The sequence below is a fragment of the Chiloscyllium plagiosum genome, unplaced genomic scaffold (genome assembly GCF_037043375.1).
Source record: "Chiloscyllium plagiosum isolate Xiang-an unplaced genomic scaffold, Cpla_swu_hap1 HiC_scaffold_39, whole genome shotgun sequence".
Lineage (NCBI taxonomy): Eukaryota > Metazoa > Chordata > Chondrichthyes > Orectolobiformes > Hemiscylliidae > Chiloscyllium > Chiloscyllium plagiosum.
The window spans coordinates 21,342,943-21,361,632 of NW_028270177.1; the positions used below are offsets into that span (position 1 = coordinate 21,342,943).

Consider the following 18,690-nt stretch of genomic DNA (forward strand, 5'->3'; position numbering starts at 1 on the left):
TTGTCTGTTACTTTCTCACTATTGAAATTTAACATGTCCCAAATTTCACATCAAGAAGAATCTTTGAGCATTTTATCATTTTAACTGTTTTTGCTTTGCTGCTTGCTGTTTACACTACAAAGGGTCTCCATTAGAAATAATTAGAAGCTGGTCAGTAGCTTTGAACCAGAATGAGATTGGAAGAAATTCAAAGGGTATAAGATTTCAACCTATGCTCAGTAGCTAATTGTAAAATACAGTACTTCCTCTGTTCTTTGTATTTAAAACTTACTATATTTGTATTTAAATGTACTGTATACTATTAATTCATCAAAAAACATTTAAGAATTATTGCTGCATGCAATTTATTTTTACAGATTAATATACTTCCTGCAGCATTATCGCACAAAATAGACTTTATTTTAATCACACCTCACTGATCATATTGGTCTTTACAGCAAGTTAACAATCGGACTTTAATCAACACTCAAGAAAGTGAATGCTTTTTATATTTCAGATGTCAACATAGGCAAGAGGGTTTTAGTCCAACATCAAGGCACAAAGAAGACAGCACAGCATTGAATAGCAGTGTCGTGGCATTTTAAGAATCTAAAATGCCTGAGTGTTATTCAGATGTAACACAATTGTGTACTGGTAATCACACTACACCACAGATTAAAATGGCTAAAGCAGTATCTTTGATATTGCACTTGGTCCAGTGAGTGTTTTGTAATCAAATATATTTAAACAAATTTAAACATCTATGATGCCAATAACCCAAGCTATTATTTTATTGGTAAAAATTGAAGGACACAGTAAATGATTTCATTTCTTTATACAACATAATCCACACTTCCTCTTCCTCCTCCGAATTTTCAGATGTGTGGGAGATGGGGTCAACAAACAGGTTTCATCTGTGGGGGGGAAAGATATATGAAAAATAACACATTTTGGTTTTATCAAAGTTTTAATAATTGGGCAGCAGTGGCAAAGGTTTTAAGTGAACCAGATATGCACAAATCCACTCAGGTTTAAAATTTTCCAGCCAGGGTATATAACTGAGTGGATTTGTGCACATCTGTTTTATAAGCATGTTGCCAGCCTACAGGGTTAAACAGAATATAAACCCAGAATAAATACCTTTCAAAGTATTAGTTCTTAACCTCCTGAAAACAACAAATGCAGGAAATCTTAGTGGGTCAGGCAGCAAGCTAATGTTTCAAGTCTAGCTGACTCTTCATCAGTTAGTTTACTCCCTCTTCATGGATGCTGCCTGACCCACTGTGATTTTCAGCATTTATTGTTTTCAGTACAGATTCCAGCATCTGCAGTAATTTGTTGTTACGTTTCTTCTTAATCTCCACTTGGATAATATAAAGATTCTGGAATATTGTATTTCCTTATTGAATAACATTACTGCAATGGAAATATCAATTTGATATTTTGGTATATTGTGTCGTTTAACTAAAATCTCAGAATCTGATTTTGGTCACTCCTGTGCATTATCTAACAATTGTCTTGTATCAACAGCATTCCAGAGTCATAATAGGACCAGGTCATCGCCTGATGTCAATTGCAAGAAGTGTACAGAAACTGAACTAATGTGATGTCTCATTGCTATCAACCTAATGTTTATTAATTTAATTTCTTTCCATAATTCTACCTTCACTGTGGTAACTGCAGTTTTGCTGTTATATAACAAAAATAATTCTCTTTTTGAGTCAAAATTACGTTTTTCTTTTTGGGGAGATTGTGATGATATGATATTTGGCTGTAGTGCCTCCATGTTTAAATTGGGTAAAATGGATATTGTGCTGTTCTTTCTCTAATCAATCACACTCATTTGGAATTTTCATGTGAATTGAGTAAGAATTGCAGCCCTCAGGTAAACTGACTCTCACCTAACAATAAGCACGAAGGAATCCATCAAGACAGCTCTTCCCCTGTTTAAGGACAGTAATTAACTTAGTGTTAAGCTGCATAAATCATGGGGAAATTAACATTTCAATCCTTTTTTTAAATTGCTAAATTTCAGGCATATTAAAAGAAGGCAGCTCGCCACCACCTTCTCAAGGGCAACCAATGCTGGCCAGCCAGTGACGCCCACATCTCACAAGTGAATAAAAGAAACAACAGTTATTAATGGAAGTGTATCATTCACCCAATATAATAGTGCCATTTGGAGACAGAGCACTGGAAACTGGATGATGATTTGCTTTGTTGACATTGTCTCCTTGAGTTCAGCTCCAATGCTATAGTCAACCATTTCACACATTTACTTTAGCAATCCTCATCTGATGGATTTTGGAGCTGCTGTTTTTTGGAGCTACTGTTTTTTGAGCTGCATAAGACAACTAATAAAGATAGTCCAGTTAAAGGTATAATCTTATGAGTGGACAACACTGCGTAGGCTGTGTTAAATACAAGCTACAACTTTTCAGCATTACAGCTTTGTTTAGGTTTAATCTCCACAGAATCATAGCACTGAAGGAGGTTATTTATGTCTGCTAAATCTTTATAGTCACATTCTCATATGCTGTTTTCCCAATTTAAAATCATATTCCTTTTTACGTAGGAGAAAGTGAGGACTGCAGATGCTGGAGATCAGAGCTGAAAATGTGTTGCTGGAAAAGTGTGGCAGGAGATCAGAGCTGAAAATGTGTTGCTGGAAAAGTGTGGCAGGTCAGGCAGCATCCAAGGAGCAGGAGAATGATCCTGAAGAAAGGCTCATGCCTGAAACGTCGATTCTCCTGCTCCTTGGATTCTGCCTGACCTGCTGCGCTTTTCCAGCAACACATTTTCAGTTCCTTTTTAAGTATACCTGTTTATCCAATTCTCTTTGAAAGTTAATATCGCATTTACTCAACCACTTTTTTTTGAGAAATGCATTCTAAATCATCAAAACCTTTTATCAAATCTCTCCTTAATCTTCTGTAAGGAGAAAAGATGACTGTATGGAGTTTGCACATTCTCCCCAGGTCTGCGTGGGTTTCCTCCGGGTGCTCCAGTTTCCTCCCACATTCCAAAAAAATGTGCAGATTAGGTGAATTGGCCATGCTAATTTACCCATAGTGTTAGGTGCATTAGTCAGGGGGTAATGTAGGGAAATGAGTCTGGGTAGATTACTCTTCGAAGGTCGATGTGGACTTGTTGGGCCGAAGGGCCTGTTTCCACAATGTAGGGAATCTAATCTTAAAAAAAAAATCACCAATTCTTTAGTCTCCCCATTACAGAAGGCTTTCATCCCAGGTACAGTATCATCTTGATGAAACTCCTCTGCTGCCCTATTATAGCTTTTAAATTTGGGTAATTAAAAAATATTTACATACAAAATGTTTCCAGATGTTTTAAAGGAATAGTGCTGTAACAAGTGAGAAAGGGAACAGCTCCACATAACACACAGTACTTGTAATTTAATGTGCTGGGGATGCATGTAATTATGCCTGCATTGTACACCAGGAATAGATTGCAGAGGACAGTCTTGAAAGTGAATGGATATCATCGCTCTTCTCTAACATCTCTATTTAAAAGAAAGTTGTCTAACCAATTATAGTAATTAGCATTTCTATGCTTATATTATAATGTTTACATGTAAAATTGATCTTTGAAAACATTTTGAGAAACTAAATTATGCTCCAACCAGAATGATGTTTATATATTTACTTTGTTCAGTTTTTCCCCTTCCTTGCTTTATCACCCAGATAATATTAAAGCATGAAAGTGCATATCTGTATTGCTGAGCCAAGGATTCAAATACATAACTATCTTCTACAAAGTCAACACCGATTTAATAGAACTGATATATTTCTATCTTACTCATTCAAATCTCCTTAACCTTATCATTTTAAGCAGATGTATTTGTCAATGGAGTGATTGTAACGAGGTCAGCCAGGTGGACCTCAGAATGAGTTACTTGTTTGGACCGGATTAACAGTCCCAGTCAGGGACCCCTGCTGACATATAGGCAGGAGTGTCAGAGGTGATGTTCAATCTGAGAGCTGGCTGTGATGAAGCAGGAACAGTGTCAAAAATGTGGTGCTGGAGAAGCACAGCCGGTCAGGCAGCACCCGAGTTGCTGAGCATAAACTCTGATGACGAACTTATGCTCAAAATGTCGACTCTCCTGATCCTCGGATACTGCCTGACCGGCTGTGCTTTTCCAGCACCCCTGTTTTTGACTCTGATCTCTAGCATCTGCAGTCCTCACTTTCTCCCAGAAGCAGGATCAGTGTCAAGGACTCTCCACATGTAAATAAAGGGTGACTTAGTGACGGGATACAGGCCTCTGTTGAGTTATTTCAGTGGCGACAAGAGGCAATAAAAATACTCTCTGGAAGAAATTCGCTCACAATAGTCGTCTTTGAGTTGGATGAAGCAATTCTGGCATCATGCTGCTATTTGGGAACCTTAACTCATTCGATCCTGCCTCTGAAGACTGGGCCCAGTATGTGGAAACTTTTTCATTATATTTTTCCAGGCAAATGACATTGGGGCAGATGAAAGGCAATGAATAATTCTCCTGACAGTTTGTGAACTCACAGCTTTTTTGGTTATTAGGAGCCGAATCTTCTCTGAGGCACCAGACACTAAAACTTTTTGACAGATTTAGTTAAGGAATATTAAGACTCAAATCACCTCTAATTCTAAGATGTTATCAGTTTTACTCAGTTTGAGAACCAGGGGAATCCATGTTAGGATTTTTGACAAGGTTAAGACAACTGGTAGAGGCATGTGACTTTTGTTTAACCCTTAATGAGATGCTGAGAGACTGTTTTTTTGTGTGGGATTATAAAGATGTAACCATGCAGAAGTGCTTACTATCCAAAGAACTGGACTTCAAACATGCACTACAACTGACTTGTCATTAGAAAATGTGACAAGTGGAGATTATGAGTTATAGGGTTTGCCGATGGAAGTGAACACCAGGCTGACTGAGTTTGGGGAACACCATTTGAGTAAAAGCAATTGCATGACATATCCTGAACAGAGGGACTCTAGGTCAGCCCACAGCAAAACCCCAAAACAAAGTCAAGCCTCAGTCAAACAGTTAAAAGTTTCTTCAGGATCTGGGCTGGCAAGCCATTATTTGCTGCTGGTATGTGGACTTAAGACAGCAAAAGAGTTCCACTCGGCTACATTAAGAAAGAGAACTGATAGGCCAGTATCCAGCAGAGTGCACAGCCTGGAAAGTCCACCCACACCTGGTTTAGAACTGTTAAAGGGCTTAGCAACATCCAAATCGGAATCAATCAATCAATCACCTGGTTAAATGATCACCTGGTTCTAAATGAGGTTGATACTGGTGCAGCTGTAGCAGTGATTTCAGAACCAGCCTTTAACAAAATTCACTCTGAATTCTAACCCTTAGGTTTGCGCAAGACCTTGACTAGACTGAGAACCTACACCAGCAAACCTTTACAGATTAAGGGGACAACTTCAATTCCAGTCTCTTATGAAAAGCGGCTTGTTCAGTTATCACTAATTGTAGTAAATAGCTGGGGCTCAAGACTGACACAGCAAAATTGGTTGAGAAAGATTCACCTTGACTGGGTCATTTCTCGATTCAGAGAAGGTGAGGACTGCAGATGCTGGAGGTCAGAGTCGAAAAGTGTGGTGCTGGAAAAAACACAGCAGGTCAGACAGCAACCTGATGAAGGGTTTATGCCCAAAACGTCAACTCTCCTGCTCCTTGGATGCTGCCTGACCTGCTATTCTTTTCCAGCACCACACTCTCGATGTCTGAGTGAGGTCCTAGTTAAATACCTGGAAGATTTTCAGGGAGGTCTAGGGACAATCAAAGGAGCCAAGTCCACCTTGCCTGTTGATCAGAAGCCACTCCCCGATTCTGCAAGATACATTCAGTGCCATTTGCCTTATGTGCAAAAGTAAAAGCAGAAATCAGGAAGCTGAAAAGTGAAGGGATCATCCAACCAGTTCAGTTTGCAATTTGGGCAACACCAGTCATTCCAGTTTGTGAAGGCTGATGGGGAAGCTGTCCTTCACAAAGCTAGATATAAGCCATGTGTACCTGCATTTGCAATTAGCTGAGGATTCCCAGAAGTATGCAACAATTTATATCCATAAGGGTTTGTACCAATATAGAAGACTGCCATTTGGAGAATCATCAGCCTTTTTCCAGCAGACGATGGAGAGCATTTGACAAGGTCTACCCCAGGTTGCCATTTATCTAGATGACATGCTAATAACAGGGAAGACCAATAAAGAGCACTTAGAGAACCTGGACATAGTTCTTAGACATCTATCCAAGGTGTGAGTACACTGTAGAAGGGAAAAGTGTGTGTTCCAGGCAGCCCAAGTGACCTACCTGGGCTACAGAGTTGACAAGACTGGGTTACACCCACTGGAGGGTGATCACAGGTGCTCCGCCTTCCACTTTTGTACTGGATGTTAGGTCTTCCCTCGGATTGGTGAATTATTATGGAAGATTCATTTATAATATAGCCTCCATCTTGGCATCATTATATTTGCTATAAAGAATGGGTCAGCCTCGGAAATGATTACGTAGCCAAGACATAACCTTTAGGGAAGTGAAGAAGCAGCTATTGTCATCTAAGGTGGTTGGCATACTATGATCTCAAGCGAAATCTCGTGTTGACATGTCATGCCTCCCTGTACAGTACCGGGGTAGTGTTGGCTCACAGATGGTTCAATGGACAGGGACGCCCAATAGCATATGCTTCCTGGACTTTGGCTGATGCAAAACGTAAATATGCGCAGATAGATAAGGAAGGTTTAGTGGTCGCCTTTGGTATGAGGAGTTTCCACCAATAACTTTGTAATATCAACAGACCACAAATCCCTGCTCGGGCTACTCAGAGGACAGCGTCATGCCGCCCATAGCTTTAGGTCAAATTCAGCTTTGGGCTTTCATTTTAAGTGAATACAATTGTGAGTTGGATCACCATCCAGGAGACCAAGTAGCAAATGTGGATGCCTTGAGCTTCCTCCCGCTGGCAGATTTACTGCCAATGGTGCCACCTGAAGAGTCCATTCTGGTTTTAAACTTTCTGGATGCCCTTCCAATCACTGCTACCAATATCAGACTTTGGATGCAGAACAATCTGGCCGTGGCAAAACTGAATCAGCTGGTGTTGATGGGGGACACGAAAGACCCATCGCGACCAGAACTGAAACCTTGCTGGACCCGGCGAGACCAGATCACCGTAGAGAACGGGCATTTCATTACGGGGACCAAGAGTGATTGTCCCAAGCAAAGGTCACCATCAGATACTGGCTGAACTCCACAGTGTCATCCAGGGCTTTCAAGATGAAGATGTTGGCAAGAGATTATATCTGGTGGCCTAGATTGGATGCAGACATAGCCACATCAGTGGGGCAGTGACCACAGTGCCAACAAGGACAAACATTACCTCCAGCAGCTCCCCTGCTTTCATGGAAATGGCCATGTAAACCCAACACTTGGTTACACATCAACTATTCTAGTCCTTTCATGGGTTCAACATTTTTAGTCATTGTAGATGCCCACAAAGTGACTGGATGTGCATAAAGGATAGCTCCATACCATCCATTGTCCAATGGTCTGGTGGAAAGAGCAATCCAAACTTTGAAGGCACGCTTAACAAAACAGCTTACAGCTTCACTTGATACCAAACTGTCCCAATTCCTATTTGATTATCAGACCATCCCTCATGCAACTACAGGGATTGGTCCAGCAGACTTCCTAATGGGGAGAAGACTCCACAGCAGGTTAAATCTGATTCTCCTGGACCGGGGAAAAGGGTGAAATGGCATCAGGAACTCCAATGCCAGACACAAGACTCCTCTAAGCAAAAGAGGCTCTTTACCTCAGGGAACAAAGTTTGGTGCTGAAACCACGGAAATGGCCCTGCTTGGGTCAGGCATGGTTGATGCGAGATCAGGTGGCCTGATGTACAAAGTTCAGGTAGGCAGGGTGGTCCCAAATAAACATGTATGAAAGCTGCAAACTCTCAAATGGAGCAAGAGCAAAACATAAGGATAGTCAACATGGCTTTGTGCGTGGGAAATCATGTCTCACAAACTTGATTGAGTTTTTTGAGGAAGTGACAAAGAGGATTGATGAGGGCAGAGCAGTAGATGTGATCTATATGGACTTCAGTAAGGCGTTCGACAAGGTTCCCCATGGGAGACTGATTAGCAAGGTTAGATCTCATGTAATACAGGGAGAACTAGCCAATTGGATACAGAACTGGCTCAAAGGGAAAGGTTGTGGTGGAGGGCTCTTTTTCAGACTGGAGGCCTGTGATCAGTGGAGTGCCACAAGGATCGGTGCTGGGTCCTCTACTTTTTGTCATTTACATAAATGATTTGGATGCGAGCATAAGAGGTACAGTTAGTAAGTTTGCAGATGACACTAAAATTGGAGGTGTAGTGGACAGCGAAGTGGGTTACCTCAGATTACAACAGGATCTGACCAGATGGGCCAATGGGCTGAGAATTGGAAGATGGAGTTTCATTCAGATAAACGCGAGATGCTGCATTTTGGGATAGCAAATGTTAGCAGGACTTATACACTTAATGGTAAGGTCCTAGGGAGTGTTGCTGAACAAAGAGACCTTGGAGTGCAGGTTCATAGCTACTTGAAAGTGGAGTCGCAGGTAGATAGGATAGTGAAGAAGGCGTTTGGTACGTTTTCCTTTATTGGTCAGAGTATTGAAAACAGGAGTTGGAAAGTCATGTTGCGGCTGTATAGGACATTGGTTAGGCCACTGTTGGAATATTGCCTGTAATTCTGGTCTCTTTTCTATTGGAAAGATGTTGTGAAACGTGAAAGGGTTCAGAAAAATTTTACAAGGATGTCGCCAGGGTTAGAGGATTTGAGCAATAGGGAGAGGCTGAACAGGCTGGGGCTGTTTTCCCTGTAGCGTCGGAGGCTGAAGGGTGACCTTATAGAGGTTTACAAAATTATGAGGGGCATGGATAGGGTAAATAGGCAAAGTCTTTTCCCTGGGCTTGGGGAGTCCAGAACTAGACGGCATAGGTTTAGGGTGAGAGGGGAAAGATATAAAAGCCTGTATCTGAGGCTGAGTCAGGAGAATTGGAGCTGCTGGGAAAATGACCTGAGAGGCTACAAGAAAAAGAATAGACCTATGTCCCCAGACCTAGAGGGCAGTGATTGTAACAAAGTCAGCCAGGTGATTGGAATTCTTTGATTGGGGCTGTTAATCTGGTCGAATCAGGGAGCGGCAGATATAAACTGGAGTCTTTGTTTTCCTATCTTCCTGGTGGTGGAAACTGAATAAAGATTTGTGCACTTTGTGTCTTTCACTGTGTCTCACACCTGCACACACACACCATGGGTGCTGGGGAAAAAATAAGCACTACCGCACTTAGGTGGTAGTGTGGGAAGAGAAAAAAAAGGGAAAAAAAAACTGGAGTCTTTGTTTTCCTATCTTCCTGGTGGTGGAAACTGAATAAAGATTCGTGCACTTTGTGTCTTTTGCTGTGTCTCACACCTGCACACACACACCATGGGTGCTGGGGAAAAAATAAGCACTACCGCACTTAGGTGGTAGTGTAGGGGTTAATATATTTTTTAAAAAATAAAAAAAAAAAATAAACAGGGGATCAAAAAAGAAAAAAAAATAATAAACTGGAGTCTTTGTTTTCCTATCTTCCTGGTGGTGGAAACTGAATAAAGATTCGTGCACTTTGTGTCTTTCGCTGTGTCTCACACCTGCACACACACTCCATGAGTGCTGGGGAAAAAATAAGCACTACCGCAGTTAGGCGGTAGGTTTAAAAAAAAATTTTAAAAAAGTAAACTGGAGCCTTTGTTTTCCTATCTTCCTGGTGGTGGAAATTGAATAAAGATTCGTGCACTTTGTGTCTTTCACTGTGTCTCACACCTGCACACACACACACCATGGGTGCTGGGGATAAAATAAGCACTACCGCGGTTAGGCGGTAGTGTGGGGGGAGGGGTTAAAAAAAAGAAAGAAAAAATAAATAAACAGGAGTGTGTGAAGGGCAGTGCTTGTCACTGGCCACTCAGGTGTTCTTCCCCTATTGAGAGTTGGATCAGTGTGAGTGAGTGTGCACACGTGCAAGGACTCTCCTCCTTGAAGGGGACTGTCCCTGGACTAGCTGCCCCCCCAAAAAAATAAATAAACAGGAGTGTCAACATGATGTTCTGGCTTAGTTGGTTAAAGTACTAGCTCGCAAAAAAAAATAAACTGGAGTCTTTGCTGCTCCTCCCCCTTGTAAAATTGCTATCTCTTGTACAGCTGTAAATGTTATTTGTAAACTGTTTTGTAATTTGTTTAATAAGATAAAAATTAAACTGGAATCTTTGCACTTTTGTATGTAACAGTATTGTCTAATGTACAAATGTCATTGTTGTCGTCTCTTTATATTTTTATATGTGAAACTGGGATTTGAGGTTTGTCCTCATGTCCCTGTAAATTGTTTGAACGGTAGGGTTTGGGGCCTGGCTTTGCTTCTCTCCCTTGTAAAATTGCTGTCTCTTGTATGCAGCTGTAAATGTAACTGTTTGTTGTAAACTGTTTTTGTAATTTGTTTAATAAAATAAAAAAAAAACAGGAAAATTGAAAAAAAAATAAACTGGAGTCTTCCCCTTCACTGTTTGATCACACAGCATTGGGGCACTGCTTGTCATTGGCCACCTGGGTGTTTTCCTATCTTCCTAGTCTCCCCCTCTTCCGCGGTTACGTTAGAGCCCGGGTGTCCTTGGAGAAGGAGCACGCGGTCTCCACCAACACCCTGGAGTCGTTCAGGGAGAGGTGGGTGCCGCAGGGAGTGGAGTGCATTATTTCCCCCTCCAACTCTATTTGATTTAATCCCTGCCCCCCCCCTTCACGGTTTGATCACACAGCATTACCCTTTGATGTGAAGGGCACTGCTTGTCACTGGCCACTCAGGTGTTTCCTTTCTTCCTGGTGGTGGAAATTGAATAAAGATTCATGCACCTTGTGTCTCTCACTGTGTCTCACACCTGCACACACACAACATGGGTGCTGGGGGAAAACATAAGCACTACCACAGTTAGGTGGGAGTGTGGGGGTAAAAGAAAAAAAAGAAAAAAAAACAGGAATGTCAAGCACCTGGTCATTAAAAAAAATAAATAAACAGGAATGTCAGAGACTCCTGTTTATAAACAAGAGTGGCTGACCTCCTCGTGGGTCTGCTCCTGGGCCTGGCCAAACTCCCATAAACAGGTCCAGGCAGCGGGCCGTGGAGGGGGTCATTACGGCCAACTGCCTGCCCCTCTTCCGCAGTTACGTTAGGGCCCGGGTGTCTCTGGAGAAGGAGCACGCGGTGTCCACCAACACCCTGGAGTTGTTCAGGGAGAGCTGGGCACCGCAGGGAGTGGAGTGCATTATTTCCCCCTCCAACTCTATTTCGATTTAGTCCCTGCCCCCCCGCTTCACTGTTTGATCACACAGCATTGCCCTTTGATGTGAAGGGCATTGCTTGTCACTGGCCACTCAGGTGTTTCTTTCCTTCCTGGTGGTGGAAATTGAATAAAGATTTGTGCACCTTGTGTCTTTCACTGTGTCTCACACCTGCACACAAACACACAACATGGATATGCGGTAGTTAGGCGATAGTGTGGGGAGAAAAAAAGGAAAAAAAAAGAGCAAGAATGTCAAAAAAACATAAACAAGAGTGACAGAATTCCTTGTGGGTCTGCTCCTGGGCCTGGCCAAACTGGCTATTAACAGGTCCAGGCAGTGGGCCGTGGTGGGGGCTGTTATTGCATGCCCCTCTTCCATGGTTACGTTCGAGACCGGGTGCTGTTCAGGGAGAGGTGGGCACTGCAGGGAGTGGAGTATATTATTTGCCTGGTCCAACTCTATTTTGATTTATTCCCTGCCCTCCCCCTCACTTTTTTGATCACTTAGCATTGTTCTTTGTTGAGAAGGGCACTGCTTGTCACTGGCCACTTGGGTACTTCCTCTCTTCCTGGTGGTGGAATATGAATAAAGTTTTCTGCACTTCTTGTTTAAAAAAAATACAAACAGGAATGTCAGAGGTTTTGCTCACTCTGAGAGTTGGCTGAGGTGGCTGGACCATTGTTAAAGACTCCCCATGTGTAAATAAAAAGGTGTCTTGGTGATGGTTCTCAGTCTCTGAGGAGTTATTTCAGTCAGATCACTCTATGTCAATGGAAGTGCAGTAAAATTTGCCTTTTAGTGGAACTGTATTAAGTTGGGGGACAGAGTTAATGCTCACTAAGGTGATATGTATTCTGAACATAGAATAATTTCACCCAAATAGGTCATTAAAACAGCCAGACACAGAGTATAGCTCCTATTTCACTATGAATTTACATTCCTGGGTTGGTCAGTAAAGACTAATTGCATCTAGCAGAAGCCATCTTGCCAGTTTTTGTTTTCACAGACAATTCCTCCACATCCTTCAAAATCCTATCATTGGATATTTGGGGTCTCTCTCCCATTCTATCATTCCCAGGCAGCTTCCTGCAATTTTAACACAGAATAGCTCTGATGGTGAGTGGTAAACATGAAAAACTGGAAGAAAGTGAAACAAGTCAGACATATGTAGAGGGGAGTGAAATGTACAAAAAAAAGAACAAAAACCATAGTTATTGCATCAGACATTTTTGTTTTAAGCTATTGCTACAAATGAGGAGGAAGCTTTTGTGTACTGAGAAATAGTGAAGAGTTGTTTCTAATTCATTCATTTGATATGGGGCCTGCTGCCAAGGTCTGTTTTTATTGCCCATTTTAATTGTCCCTGAGAATACAGGGGTGAGACTCCAATATAAGCTACTGCATTCCATGTGGTGTAGTTACACTGAACGCTGTTAACAGAATAGTTCCAGAACTTTGATTCAGAAATAGCAAAGGGTGTATGGAATGAGCTGCCAGAGGAAGTGGTGGAGGCTGGTACAATTACAATATTTAAAATGCATCTGGATGAGTATATGCATTGAAGGGTCTATTGGGATGGGGCAAAATGCTGGCAAATGTGACTAGATTTATCTAGGATATCTGGTCAGCATGAATGAGTTGGACTGAAGGTGTGTTTCCATGCTGTACAGCTCTGTGACTCTATGACAGTGATATTGTTCCATGTCAAGATGATGAGAGACTTGGAAAGGAATTGGCAGGTGGTGCTGTTCCCGTACATCTGCTGCCCTTGTCCTTTTAGATGGTAGAAGTCACAGGTTGAGAAGGTACTATTGAGGAAGGCTTGGTAGTTTGCTACAGTACATCTTCTATAGTTCACACTGCTGTCACTGAGCATCAGTGGATGGGGTGCTGATCAAGCGGACTGCTTTGTCTTGGATGGTATCAGACTTTGAGTGTTGTTTGCCCACTATCTTCCAGGCAATTGGAGAGTAGTACACAACACTGCTGATATGTGCCTTGTAGATTTTTCAAAGGCTTTGGAGTCAGCAGGTGAACTACCATAGGATTCCCAGCTTCTGAACTGTTCTAGTAGCCATAGTATTTATATGTTTGGTTCAGTTCAGTTTCAGGTCAGTGGTAATATTGATAGTGAGGGATTTGGCAATGGACATGCTTAGGTTCTTTCTTTTTGGAGATGGTCAATGCCTGGCACAAATGGCAGTTGTCATTTATCAGTGGAAGCCTGAATATTGTTCAAATATTTATCTATATGGATATGGACTGCTTCAGTATCTGAGAAGTTGTAAATGTTACTAAATGTTGTGCAATCATCAGAAAATATCTCAATTTCTGACTTTATGGAGGGAAGGTTATTGTTGACGTGGCTGAAGATGGATCTTAGGCAGCCTTGAGAACTTCTGCAACAATATTCTGGGATTGAGATAACTGGCCTCCAAAAATCACAACTATCTTCTCTTCTGCTAAGTATGACTTCAATGAATTGAGAGGTTTTACTCTGATTCCCACTGCCTTCAATGTTGAGAGGTCTCCATGATAACACAGAGGTAACGTTTGACCCAGCGTGATACGCACAGTGTCTCTTGCCTTACCCCTGGAATTATTTTGTCTATGTTTGGACCAAGGCTGTCATGAGTTCTGGGGCTGTTTGGCCCCAGCAAAATCTAAATGTAGCAACAATATGCACATATTTCCAGTAAAAATGCCACTTGATAGCATTATTGACAATGCCTACCATTACTTTATTGTTAACCAAAAGGGGCTAATGGGTGTCATAGACTCATAGAAACCCTATAGTGCAGAAAGCGACCATTTGGCCTTCAAGTCTGTATCACTCCTCCAAACAGCATCCCAACCAGTCCCACACCCCCTCACTTTATCCCTGTAACCTCACAAATTCCAGGCAATGACCATCTCCAATAAGAGACAATCTAATCACGAGCCTTTGACATTCAATGGTGTTACTATCTCTGAATTTCCTTGTATCAACATCGTGGGGGTTATGATTGATCAGCAGACTTGCCATATAAATACAGTGGCTACAAGAGCAGATCAGAGGCTTCAAATACTGCTCTTGACACCCCAAACTCTATCCACCATCTACAAGGCACAAGTCAGGAGTGTGATGGAACACTCCCTACTTGCCTAGATGGGTGTTCAAGAAGTTTGACACCATCCAGGACAAAGCAACCCATTTGATTGGCACCACATCCATAGACACTAACTCCCTGCACCACTAATGCTTGGTAGCAGCTGTGTATTATCTACAAAATGCACTGCAGAAATTCACCAAAGATTGTCAGATAGTACCTTCCAAACCGATGTTCCAGGGAATAGTTCCAACCAGAAGGGCATGGGTAGCAAATACATGGGAACCCCATCACCATAAGTTGCCCTCCAAGCCACTCACCATCATGACTTGGAAATATATTGCCTTTCCTTCACTGTTGCTGGGTCAAAATTGTGGAATTCCCTCCCTAAGAGAATTGTGGGTCAATCTACAGCACATGGTCTGCAGTGGTTTAAGAAGACAACTCACCACCACCTTTTCAAGGACAATTAGGGACAGGCAATAAATGCTGGCCAATCAACGACACCTATGTTTAAGTGTATAATGAACCGGCAGTTCTGTCCACTGCAATAAATGTAAAAATTCCTGTCAGTAAATACTCTGAAAATGGAGAAAGTAATTGGAGAAGTAGGAAGACACAATGTACACGTTCTACTGTAAGGAGTAGAAATGGTCTAATATCGGTGACTACACTTTGGGAATTTCTGGATAGAATTTTCCTTGCTGTTTTGCTATCTTGATTTTACTCTGTTTTAGACTGTTGAGATAAATTAAAATTTCTGTAATTTATGCTTTTGCATTGCTAAAATGAATACATTTAGTTAATTATAGAATTTGTGTGATTTTTGTAATCTTTGGGTTTTCTTTAATTTATGTAAGAAATGATTGGGCATAAACCCTATATGGAGAAAAACGATAATATCTATTGGATTTACTAATTCAATAAAACTTTGTACTTGGATTGTTAAAAAAAAATATAATGAACCGGGTGCGTTTTTACAACAATCCACGATAGTTTTAGACAATCATTAAATTTAAATTCCATCCACAAGCAAACCAGCAACTGCTCCCACCCACGCCATAATCCTGAATCTCTGGATTAATGTCCAGCATCCTGATCACTGCAGTACCATCTCCCCATTTATCTCCCCAGATAAAATGTTGATTCACTACTTAGAATTCCTTTCCTGCAGTTTCTCTCTTTCCTTCTCCCTCTTTCATCCCCTGTATCCACTTTTATTTCACTTAGAGACATAGTCATAAAGATGTGCAGCACAGAAACAGACCCTTCAGTCCAATGTGTCCATGCCAATCAGATATCCCAACGCAATCCAATCCCAACAGCCAGCACCTGGCCCATATCCCTCTAAACCCTTCCTCTTCATATACCCATCCAGATGCCTTTTCAATGTTGCAATTCTACCAGCCTCCACCATTTCCTCTGGCAGCTCATTCCATACACGTACCACCCTCTGTGTGAAAAAGTTGCCCCTTAGGTCTCTTTCCCCTCTCACCCTAAACTTATGCCCTCAAGTTCTGGAATCGCCCACCCCAGGGAAAAGATCTTGTCTATTTACCCTATCCATGCCCCTCATGATTTTAAAAACCTCAATATGGTCGCCCCTCTGCCTCTGACACTCCAGGGAAAACAGCCCCAGTCTATTCAACATCCTCCAACCCTGGCAACATCCTTGTAAATCTTTTCTGAACCCTTTCAAGTTTCACAACAACCCTCCAATTGGAAGGAGATCAGAATTGCACGCAGTATTCCAACAGTGGACTAACCAATGTCCTGTACAGCCACAACATGACCTCCCAACTCCTGTACTCAATACTCTGACCAATAAAGGAAAGCATACCAAATGCCTCCTTCACTATCCTATCTACCTGCGACTCCACTTTCAAGGAGCTATGAACCTGCACTCCAAGGTTTCTTTGTTCAGCAATACTCCCTAGGACCTTACCATTAAGTGTATAAGTCCTGCTAAGATTTGCTTTTCCAAAATGCAGTACCTCGCATTTATCTGAATTAAACTCCATCTGCCACTCCTCAGCCCATTGGCCCATCTGATCACTATCCCATTGTAATCTGAGGTAACCCTCTTCACTCCTCCATTTCTCTTTCTTTCCCATTCTTAGGCTCACTCCAGAGCCACATTCCTCTCACTACTAAAACAGTGGAAGATGTTTGTTCCTGTTCGTGAAAAATATGCTTTATTAGTAAGGCACCACAATGAATAGAACATTTGTAAGTTAACAAATGCAGCAAAAGGGCAGGATTCTGATGGCCTCCAGATTCTTTCATGAATCCTTTGGATCCGGTTTGAAAGTCTATAATCAATGAAAGTGATTTTCCCATTTTGTTTACCAATCATGTTTTGTGGTTGGATTTGCACGCCTATGAATCAGGTTGAGATTCCTAATAATCTTTCATCTTAAACTATAACTTTATCATCATTAGATTTGAACCCAGAGCAGGTGGTGTTATACCCCATTGCCACCTAACTCATATATTGTGCCTTTATAAAGCTGCTAATATAGTCTGATCACTATTTAAAAGCACGACACTTAAAACCTTAACATGTTTATTACCCTTTCCTTCTGTGTTGTGTGTATAAATAGTATGCAAATATAAATCAAACACATTTTCTCAAGGGAACATTTTTAAACAGTTTACACTTGAAAATATACTAAGTACATACCCTGTATTTTAAGATAGTGTGGTATGGAGTCCCTGAGATTTCTCAGAAGGTACCGCATTTCCTGAATATCACTGAAATGGCAAACGTAAGGCAGTTTTTAGATACTTTTTAATTGAAGATCGTTTTGATACAATGCTGATAATTTATGAACTTGTTACTGTGTTTCAATGCCCTTCTGATCTGTATTAAATCCATAACAAACAACCAAACTAATGATGAAACCACTGTCATTATTTGAACCATTTCCTACTTTTCACTCAGGTAGTCCCATTCATAGAACAAATTATAATTTTTTCAAACAATAATTAGCATGGAAAAAACCTTCAAATATTGACCACAGAACATAGAAAAGTACAGCACAGAACAGGCCCTGTGGCCCACAAAGTTGTGCTGAGGGTTAATCCTAATGTAAAATAAAATAACAACCTACGCACCCCTCAATTCACTGCTATCCATGTGCATGTCCAGCAGTCGCTTAAGTGTCCCAAGTTGAATGTTAAAAGTAAGGTTAATCAAATATAAAGCTCATGCCCTAAATTAATCAAGTATAAAAGTACAAAAAATGTAAAGGCAGATACCAGCTTTTAAGACAAACTATTCATTTCTGAAGGGGTATGCATTACACATATACTACCCATTCAATTGGAAGATTCTCACAGGAAATTTATGGGGGACACTAAGGTCTGAAGTTGTTGGAAGTCAGTATTCAGATTAAAGGGCTACAAATTGATGGAGGAAGATGAAGCATCTTTGTTTTGCAGTTGTTTTGAATTTGCGGAATTCAGGATCACCTACCTCAGCATGTTCCCAACTTCCCTGCATCTCCACAATTCAAGCCCCCACCCCACTTATCTGCCATTACCAGCTGAATTGTGCCCAAAATCGAATTGTTTAAGGGAATCTCCCAATCCCTTTCCACCCTCTTTCAGATGGGAGTCATTTGACTCACTCATTTTTTAAAAATGCCTATTCATAGGTCTGAGCTGAGTACTCGGCCACGCATTTCAAAAAAGAATGAATTTACTCAGTCTTTGTGAAACAGCATATTTGATCCCTAATTTCAACCTACTACTGTCCCACCTGTGCTTCATTTCGACCCAGAGAAGGACTCTTATGCTATCCTGAAGAGTTTTGATGATGGGTTTATCCAAAAAAAGTTAAAACTGATACTAATTCCAGATTTTCAGCATTGTTTGAATCATAGAATCCCTACAATGCAAATAGTAGCTGTTTGGTCCATCGTGTCTGCATTGACCCTCCCCATAACCCTGTAACGCTACATTAGCTATTGGTAATCCACCTAGCCTGGACACTATGGGCAATTTAGCATGGCCAATCCACCAAACCTGCACATTTTGGATTGTGGGAGGAAACCAGGGCACCCGGCAGAAACCCACCCAGACACGGGGAGAATATGCAAACTCCACACAGTCGCCCGAGGCTAGAATTAAATCCAGGCCCCTGATGCTGTGAGGCAGCAGTGCAAACCAATGAGCTGCTGTGCCATTTGTTTTTTGCTTAGGTGTCTCCTGTTGGTATGGATAAGGTCATTTTTTACTTA

The 18,690-nt window shown here is 41.4% G+C and overlaps 1 protein-coding gene across 1 annotated transcript in view; it reads right to left on the reverse strand.

Moving 5' to 3' along the window:
• Window positions 1–377: 377 nt before the first annotated feature.
• The window catches only part of LOC122541004 (regulator of G protein signaling 7-binding protein-like), a 34,314-nt gene continuing 16,001 nt past the window's right edge, over window positions 378–18,690 (reverse strand). The window contains exons 5-6 of the mRNA XM_043677427.2: window positions 17,130–17,200; window positions 378–893 (exon numbers count right to left, since the gene is read on the reverse strand). Of these exons, the coding sequence (XP_043533362.1) occupies window positions 805–893; window positions 17,130–17,200 (160 nt within the window). The 3' untranslated portion in view covers window positions 378–804. The remainder of the gene's footprint in view (window positions 894–17,129; window positions 17,201–18,690) is intronic.